General features: G+C 33.2%; 1 protein-coding gene across 13 annotated transcripts in view; it reads left to right on the plus strand.

Annotated features, from left to right (window-relative positions):
* CREB1 (cAMP responsive element binding protein 1) overlaps nucleotides 1-9,751 on the plus strand; it is a 56,230-nt gene that overhangs the window by 39,425 nt on the left and 7,054 nt on the right. For 10 of the 13 annotated variants that reach the window (XR_005649023.1, XR_005649022.1, XR_005649025.1 and 7 more), the window contains one exon: nucleotides 1,425-1,575. Coding sequence is in view for 10 of the 13 variants with exons in the window: in XM_039844573.1 (XP_039700507.1) it covers nucleotides 1,425-1,575 (151 nt within the window). In the remaining 3 variants the exon portion in view is untranslated. Of the gene's footprint in view, nucleotides 1-566; nucleotides 630-1,424; nucleotides 1,580-9,751 lie in introns of those variants that run through there. The other 3 variants (XM_039844579.1, XM_039844580.1, XM_039844576.1) reach the window with 3 other exon arrangements.

The following is a 9,751-nucleotide window of genomic DNA, read 5'->3' on the forward strand; positions in this document are numbered from 1 at the left end:
TCTGCTTTTTATTCAAAATAAATTTACATCCTCATTTCTAAGATCATCATTTTTTATTTTAAATGAAAGCATTATATTCTGAAAAATCTTATACCAGTGTGCAGCTCTGCTGGTCTTTGGAGAGAAGTAGTAGTTAAACCCTTGATGAATTATGAAAATGGAATTTTTTTCTTTTATTTTTTAATTTAATGCTTTTTGTTTTTTTCCTATTTATTTCAGGAATATTTATAGATAGGAGTTAACTATTTTTCTTTTAACGCATTTGAATATTTCAAGAATATGATGTATGCCAGCTTGAAAATTTGCATATTAAGGAAATAATAAATGTTTCTAAAAATATTTCATTAATAATATGTTTTGCTTCTGTTAGGTAATGACAGTTGTGCCCCTTCGCTGTCGATAATTTTTAAATAATCCTAAAACATCAACTAGAGAGAGTCATAATTTATTTAAAGGGCCCTAATGTATTTACAGAATATATTCTTTTACTAAACAAATAATATTTGAAGAAGATAATATATTTTGCTTATTAATGGGAGTAAAACACCTTTTCACTTTACATGCAGGTACTCAAAAATTGTAAAGCAGGATGTCAGTGAATTTGAATTCTGAACGTCAGTTTGAAGATGGTAACATGTTTAGTATATAAATCTTTTCCACTCAAACTACACATTTTAATTGATATTTAACAAATAAGGATAATTTTATAAAGTCCTTCAAATTCTTTCAAATAATGTTAGGTTCCTTATTCTTAGAAGGGCATATTATTAAGCTGTTTTTAGAAGCAGTCTGACAAGTAGTGATTATATTTCTTTTCACAAGTAATGGATCATTTAGTTAGAAGAATAAAACTTTAGTCATTATCATTTACATTAAAACAGTGTTTACAAATAATATAATTGGCATCACGTGGTACACTTTTTCATACTTAGAGTTTTGTTTCAATTAAAAATTTATAATAGTTGACCATAATGCTTTATTTTCTCTTCCATTTTGCTATTTTATGAAAAATCATGGTCGTTTTTATGTCGTGGCAAGAGTCTACTTGAAATTTTTTAATATGAATTTACCAATATCAAAGGAAGACATTGAGGACTATACTCTATCTAGGAAGATGATCCAAGCTGTGCCCTACTTACCTTTTAGACTTAAGGTTGGTAAGCATGTTAACAGAATAGAACTGCATTCTAGCAGACGTAGGTTAAGACTTCTTTCACCCAAGTTTCTATACTAATAAATACATTACGTTGGGAATTATTTCTCAGTAATGACTCAGAGAGTGCTGGTTCCTTCAGTATTTTAGTCAGAATCATCTGTTCCATTGTTTTCCCCTTTTAATCCAAAGTGTATATGATTGACACATGTAGTTTTACCAAGTCACAGTGCTTCAGTGTCTTATATCATACTCATCTTTTTTCTTTAAGCTGCCTCTGGAGATGTACAAACATACCAGATCCGCACAGCACCCACTAGCACCATTGCCCCTGGAGTTGTTATGGCATCCTCCCCAGCACTTCCTACACAGCCTGCTGAAGAAGCAGCCCGAAAGAGAGAGGTTCGCCTAATGAAGAACAGGTAGGTACATATATTGCATTTACTTAAATTATTGTAAGTCAGATATGCCTTCAGGTTGTGCCATATGTGTATCTTTTATATCTGCTGACAATAGGATTTTGGTGTTGAGTTTTTTTCTGGTAGAATTGATTGATCTTGCTAAAACATCTTTATTTAATTAGCTGCACTTATAAGATGGCTAATGGGATTATGGATTAATCTTCGATTATAGAGTAGTTTTCTTTCATGCAGTTTCCCCATGGGAGTTTTAATGCACAATTTGCTATATTTTCACTAGGCTCTAACCGGCTAGCTAGGTTATTTAAAAATTATTTCTTTTCATGAGTAGTATATTTCAAGAAGATCAAGAATTTCATGTATGTATATTAAAATTAAATGTTAAGTTAAATTTATTTGTAATATAGTAAATATATGATGGCCAGTACATGTCTTAATGAATATTACCTTTACTCAAAATAATAAGTTTAACATCTAAATAAAGATCCTTTGAAAATAGATTAATTCTAAGAATACCTCGTTATTAACAAAATCTTAAAATAGAGTTAGTCTTCAATAAAAATGCTGCACACAAAAATCTATGAAATGTGGGCTAAAGTAATTATCATAAAGTAAATTTACAGCTATAAATGATCTTGTCATCAAGAAACAGAATAAAATATTTGTATTAACTTATCTTAGTATTTTTATTTAGTTAGTTATGATTTAAATATTTTGTTTAGGATTTTTAATAGAGAAATGACTTAAGGCAAAGTGAAGAAAACGAAAATAAGGTATATAAAGATATAAAAAGTTTTAAATTGGTAAAAAATACTCCTCTGCTATTCACCCCAAGATTCTTCAAACACTATGAATAATGTGAAAGAAACACAGAGATTGAACTTAGAAGATCTGGACTCAAGTCCCGGATGTACTCCTTTTGCTGTGACTTTGGAAGAACACATTAACCTTTTAAACTTCAGTTTTCTAATGTGTAAAATGGGATCCCACAGCCATTCAGGGGGTTGCTCTTGGGGTCAAATAAGATAATTCCTGGGAGAGCACTTTGTTATTGTAGTGCTCTGTTGAAATATTTGTTTATATGCAATTTCATATTCCAGTTCTACCAGCCTCTTTCATTCCTAAAATATTCTTAGCTATTATAGAGTAATAGTAAATTACATCAAAGCTATGAGAAATGGCAAAGCTTTTTCTGGGATGTTAGAAAAAGAGTTGGGTCTACGGCCATGCCACCTTGAACAAGCCCACTCTCGCCTGATTTCGGAAGCTAAGCAGCGTCGGGCCTGGTTAGTATTTGGATGTGAGACCACCTAAGAAGGCCAGATGCGGTAGGCGTAAAAAATTTTAAAAAAGGGATTATAAGATGACAAGGTCCTCACAATCTGTGAGGTCAACCAAGGGTTGTCTCGCCTTTAAAAAAAACTAAAAGAGTTGGAAACAAGCCGAGTGACTTATTTTATTTGTGCTCCATCAATCTATGATTAATCTATACTTAAATTATAATAATAAATAAGCATAGAGGCTGCATTCATATTTAAATGTATTTTAAAATATATATTGAACTCTACATTTAAATCTTTTCCGTTTTAAAATGTTTGTAAGGAAATGTTTAACCCTTTTTTAAAAATCAGAAGCAAATCTGATTAAGAAGTCTCAAGTCTAGGTGGTAAAATTTAAGACAACAGCACTTACTATAGAAATCAGTTCTAAGGAGACACAGCAGAACAGTCAGACAGAAGAGAAATCCTCTTGATTATAAAAAAACAGAAGGACTTCAGGTTATGTCTCTGTAGTTTGGTTTTGTGGAACAGAAACGTTTCTCCTTATACAGAAAAGACTAAGAGAAGGTGTAATTATGAGTGAGAAAGCAGCACTTATAAGCTTCTTGTCTGCTCTGTCGTATAAAAGCCTAGAGAGCTGCCCATTTATAAAAACTCATTATTTTAACTGGCAGACCAAATTTTCTTTGTTCTGTATTCATTTATGACCTCCTCCCTCTCCCCCCACATAAACACACATATACATACACACCAAGTTAGGGCCAGGGCACACATAGCTACAGTTTCTAACAATCTTTGACTATCTGAAATCTTCAGAGAAGCAATCTAACTACTCTTTAACAAAATACTTTTGTTTGAATTTAGTTTCACTATAAACTTTGCTATAGTTCCCTTTCCACTTTATTCCCAGATTGCTGCTTCTACTTTTTCAACTTCCATGCACTAGAATCTGACTTCTGTGACCACCATACCACTCTTATGTCTATGAAAAGGTACAGATTCCCTTCCACCTGGCAAATCTAGTGCTCTCTTTACTTTACCTTATGAAGTATTTGACACTTTTGACTGCTCATTCCCCTAAACTCTTCTTTGGCTTACTCACCTGGTTTTCTGCCCACTTTTCAAATTTTCTTATGGAACTTTCATCCATGCCCCCATGTATTTCAGGCATCACTTATATGCTCATACCTCCTAATTCCATATAATCTGACCTTTCCCCTGAGATACTATTTAAGGGCCCAGTGTTTGTTCTACCTGCAATAACAGAGAAGCTTATCTCCACTTTACAGAGGAGATACGGTTCAGGGAGAAATTAACTATCTTGTAGAAGGTCACACCTTTTAAGAAATTGGTAGAGCTGAGTCTAGTTCCTTTTAATGGAAAATGATATTCAGAAATGAAAAACTGGGCACTAGATGTGTGCTTTGCTACTGGGGTTTCACACTTCTAGGACAGAGCTAGGAAATACATATGTATACTAGCACATATATGTACATCTGTATTTTTGTATCTGCATATTACCAAAATAAATGGATTCATACTAACATCTCTGACTCATCTGTAACCAGGGTTCATTTTAGTCTTCCCCTCTTTGCTTATTTGTAGCATCTTTCTCTGACAGAAACTTGGCTTCAGCATTAAGTACAATTTGTTTACCTATTTGTTTAACTCTAGTATACATATAAAATAGTTTCAGAATTGCTAACTTGACCCTGTGAGAAACATTTACCAATATTTCTGTACAGTTCATTTTGTTTTTAAAGTACCAGTGAAAAGTTCCCTAGGTTGCTCCTTCTTTCTTCACCCTTTCAGTGAGGTTATATCATACATTTGCAGTATAGTTAGATTTGTCGCCAACTTCATTCAATTCTGGGATTGCATATAAATTAACTTTACTCTTTGATGTATGATGTCATGTATCTACCATCACAGTGCCATAGAGAAGAGTTACATCCCCCTAAAAAGAATCCCTGGTAATACCTCTTGGTAGTTAGCCTCTGCCCTCTCCCATAGCCCCTGGAAGCCACTAAACTATTTTCCATCCTTATATTTTTGCCGTTTCCAGAATCTTGTATAAATGGAATCATGTAGTTTGTAGCCTTTTGGATCTGGCTTCTTTCACTTAGTGAAATGTATGTGAGATTCATTGATAGTGTTGCATGAATCAGTAGTTGGCTTTATCACTGGTATTTCATTGTATGGATGTACTGTGGTTTGTTTATCCAGTCACCTTAAACTTGATCTTAGTTGTTTCCAGTTTTGGAGCATTATAAAGTTGCTATAAACACTTACATATAGGTTTTTATATGAACTTTCAGTTCACTTAAGTAAATATCTAGGAGCAAGCAGTCTGGCTGGGTGGAATAGTAAGTGTATATTTAACTTTATAAGAAACTGCCAAACTCTTTTCAAAGTGGCTGTACCATTTTTGCATTCCCATCAGCAGTGTATGAGAGTTCCAGTTGCTCTGTATCAAATTGTTTTATATTTAGGTCTATGATCCCTTTTAGTTTTTGTATAAAGTATGAGGTGTGTCAAGGTTTTTTTGTTTTGTATATGGACATCCATATACCCAATACCATTTATTAAAAAGACTATCCTTTCTCTGTTGCGCTTTTGTCAAAAATTGACCATATTTGTGTGTTTTGTTTCTGGACTGTCTAGCTTGTTTCATTGGTCTGTGTGTCTGTCCTTTTGCCAATACCATGCTGTCTTGATTACTGTTAGTAAGTTTTGAATTTGATAATGCGAGTCCTACAACTTTGTTCTTTTACAGAATTTAGCTATTGTCTGGTTCCTTTGCATTTTCATAAAAATTTTAGAATCATTTTGTTGATGTCCATGAGAAAGTTTGCTGAGATTTTGATTAGGATTGTATTGACTTTATAGTTCAAATTGAGAATGACATAATACTGATTCTTGCATTCTGTGAACACAATATACTCTCCATTTTTCAGCACACAGATCCTGCCTTATTTGTTAGATTTATACCTAAATACAGGGTTTTGGTTTGGGTTTTCTTAGGGGATAGGGAACTGTTTTAAATGGCATATGCTTTTTAAATTTAAATATTCATTTGTTCATTGTTGGTATATAGAAATAAAATTGACTTTTGTATTAATCTTTTGTCATGTAACTATTCTAAATTTACTCAATTAGTTTTAGGAGCTTTGTTGTAGGTTCTTTGGGATTTTCTACATAATTATGTGGTCTGCAAATATGGACGGTTTTATTTCTTCCTTTCTAATTCATGTGCCTTTTCTTTTTCTTGCCTTATTGCAGACTTTAGAACTTCCGAGAGGAAATTTAATTAAGCGTGGTAAGAGAGGAAGGACATCCTTGCCCTGTTCCCCATCTTAGGAAGTACATTAGCTTTCTGTTGCTGCTTCTCACAAATTACCATAAGCTTAGTGACTTAGACAGCATAAATTAATTGTCTTACAATTCTTCAGGATCAAAGGCCACCATGGGTCTTGCTGGGCTAACATCAAGGTGTCAGCAGGACTATGTTCCTTTCTGGAGATTCCAGTGTAGAATATGTCTCCTTGCCCTTTCCTGCTTTTGGTGGCTACCTAGCATTCCTTGGCTCATGGCTCTGTTTCTCCATCTTCAAAGTCAGCAATGTTGAATCTTTGTATCTTCCTTTCATAATCATACCTCCTGCCTCCCTTTTCTACTTTTAAGGACTCTTCTGATTACATTGGGCCCACCCAGAAAATCCAGGGTATTTTTCCTATTTTAAGGTCAGCTGATTAACAACCTTAATTCCCCCCTTTATCATGTCAAGTAACATATTGACAGGTTACAGAGATTAATAGTCATCTAAGGGAGACCATAAATAAGATGATAGCTGTAGGTTCCTTGTAAATGTTCTTCATAATGTTAAGAAGCTCTCTTCTATTACTAGTTTACATTATGTGAAAGAACTTTTTTCTAAAAATATGTCTATCAAGTTAATTTCAGAATTTATAGGCCATCTCTTTGCATGTATGCTTGAAATCATAAAATCCTGTTTCTGTACTGAGAGAGAAATCAGAGGTCAATTTAATCCTCACATCATGTCCTCAGACTAGTCCACTAGGAGAGTCCTTTCATTTTCTTCTGTTCTTAAAAATATTTAGATGGAAATTATGAGGTTTTAAGAGGCATTCTCCAAACCAAGGAGTTCTTTAAATTTTTTTGTTTAAAGTTTATTTGAATTTTGTATTCTCCAAAATACAGTAATGCTTATTTTTATATGAAAATGCTTGCCACCCCTCTATCCCATTATAAAAAAATGCTCCTTTTCTCTGAACTGATAGACTATATGGGGATGAAGATATTAATGGAATTATAATAGACTACCATTTGAGTCATCTACAAATAATAACAGCTAAGACATATGTAGCATTTTCAAAATGCCAGCCACTGTATCATGTGTTTTTCATATATCAATTCCTTTAATCCTCATAATACTTTTGAGGTAGATAATCTCAGTTTTTAGTCAGAAAACTAAGGTTAAATAATATGCCTATAGTCACATAATTGCTAAGGGATAGAACCACGTAAACCTAAGAATCTGAAGATACTACTCTTAACTGTTGAAGACTTAGATGCTTTTTACCTTCAACTCTCATGTTCATTCAGCAAGAAGTACTTGCCTTGTGCCTCTCTCCCTATGCTAGTGAATGAAGATATTAAGGAATAAGATGTGGCCTTTGTCCACATAGAGCTAAAAAAAAAAAAGTTTATTAGTTTAGACTTGCTTGCTAAGTAATATTTTTATTACTTTTAACCTATTAGATTTTTTAATTTTTAATTATGGTAAAAAAAAAGTTTACCATCATAAGCATTTTTTTAAGTATATAGTTCAGTCATATATTTACATTGTACAACAGATCTCCAGAACTTTTTCATCTTGCAAAAATTAATCTCCATAATAAACAACTTCCCTCATTTCCACCTCCCTCCACTCCTAGGCAGTCACCACCCTCTTTCTGTTTTTGTAAGTTTGACTATTTTAGATACTTCATATAAATGGAATCATCCAGTATTTCTTTTTGTAACTGCTTATTTTACTTAGCATAATGTCCTGAAGGTTCCTCCATGTTGTAGATTGTTACAGGATTTCCTTTTTAAGGCTGAATAATATTCCATTTATACATATACCACTTTTTAAAATTTATTCATCTGTCAATGGATATTCAGATTGCTTTCCACCTACTCCTTGGCTATTGTAAATAATGCTGTTATGAACACAGATGTGCAAATATCCCTTTGATATCCTGCTCTAAATTCTTTGGGATATAGTCCTGAAAGTGAGATTGCTGGGTTAGGTGGTAACTCTATTTTTAATTTTTTGAGGAATTGCCATACTATTTTTTATAGTGGCTGCCCCATTTTACATTCTTAACCAACAGTGCAACTGTTCGGGATTTTTTTTTCTTTTTTTAATTTAATATTATTATTAGTTTAAAATATATAGTACATGTGTTAGACATTTATATAGTTTATAGAATGATTGCTCTTTCTCTCCTTTGGCTCTCCACCTAGCCATTACATTAATGCTAACTGCATTCCCTATGTCATGCTCCCCATCCCCATGACCATTTATCAATTACTAATTTGTACTTCTTTACCCCTTTACCCCATTCTCCAACCTTCCCCCCGCAGCCTGCCTTCCCTCTGGCCATCACCAGATTGTCCTTTATATTTACAAGTCTGTTTTGATTAGTTTATTTTTTTCCTTAGATTCCACATATAAGTGAAATCATATGGTATTTATCTTTCTCTGTCTGACTTATTTCACTCAGCATAATAACCTCTAGGTCCATCCATGTCTTTGCAAATGTTAAGATTTCACTTTTTTAATGTTTGAGTAATATTCTATTGTATATATGAACCATAATTTCTTTATTCAGTCGTCTGTTGATGGGCATTTAGGTTGCTTCCATATTTTGGCTATTATAAATTATGCTGCCATGAATATAGGGGTGCATAGATCTTAACAAATTATTGTTTTGGTTTTCTTTGGATAAATACCCGGAAGTGCAATTGCTGGATCAAAAGATATATTCAGTTTTAATTTTTTGAGAAACCTCCAGACTGTTTTCCATAGTGGCTGTACCAATTTGCAATCCCATTAACAGTGTATGAGGGTTCCCTTTTCTCTACATCTTCGCCAACACTTTTTGTTCTTGGATTTATTGGTAACCATTCTGACAGATGTGAGGTGATATCTCATCGTGGTTTTAATTTACATGTCTAATGATTAGTGACCATCTTGAGCACCTTATCATATGGCTATTGGCCATCTGTATTTCCTCTTTGGAGAAATATCTGTTTAGGTCTTCTGCCCATTTTTTAATTGGTAGGATTTTTTTTATAATAGTCACCCTAATGGCTATGAGGAGATTCCTTATTGTAGTGTTGATTTGCGTTTCTCTTAATGATTAGATTGATATTGAGCATCTTTGTATATGCTTGTTGGCCATTTGTATATCTTTGGAGAAATGTTTATTCAAGTCCTTTGCTTATTTTTTACTCAGGTTATTTTCTTGCTGAGTTTTAGGGAGATCTTTGTATATTCTAGATATTAACTCCTTATCAGGTATATGATTTGCAAATATTTTCTTCCATTCCCATAGCTTGCTCTTTCACTCTGTTGATTGTGTCCTTTGATGCATAGAAGTTTTTAAGTTTGATGTAGCCCCATTTGCTTATTTCTGCTTTTGTTGCCTGTGCTTTTGATTGCATAGCCAAGAAATCACTGCCAAATCCAATGTCTTGAAGCTTTTCCCCTATGTTTCTATGTTTTCTTCTAGAAATTGTGTAGCTTTAGGTCTTTAATCCATTTTTAATTAACTTTAGTATATGATGTAAGGGTCCAACTTTATTCTTTTGCAGTTTTCTCAACATTT

This window comes from Pteropus medius, unplaced genomic scaffold (genome assembly GCF_902729225.1).
Source record: "Pteropus medius unplaced genomic scaffold, Ma_sr-lr_union100, whole genome shotgun sequence".
Classification (NCBI taxonomy): Eukaryota; Metazoa; Chordata; class Mammalia; order Chiroptera; family Pteropodidae; genus Pteropus; species Pteropus medius.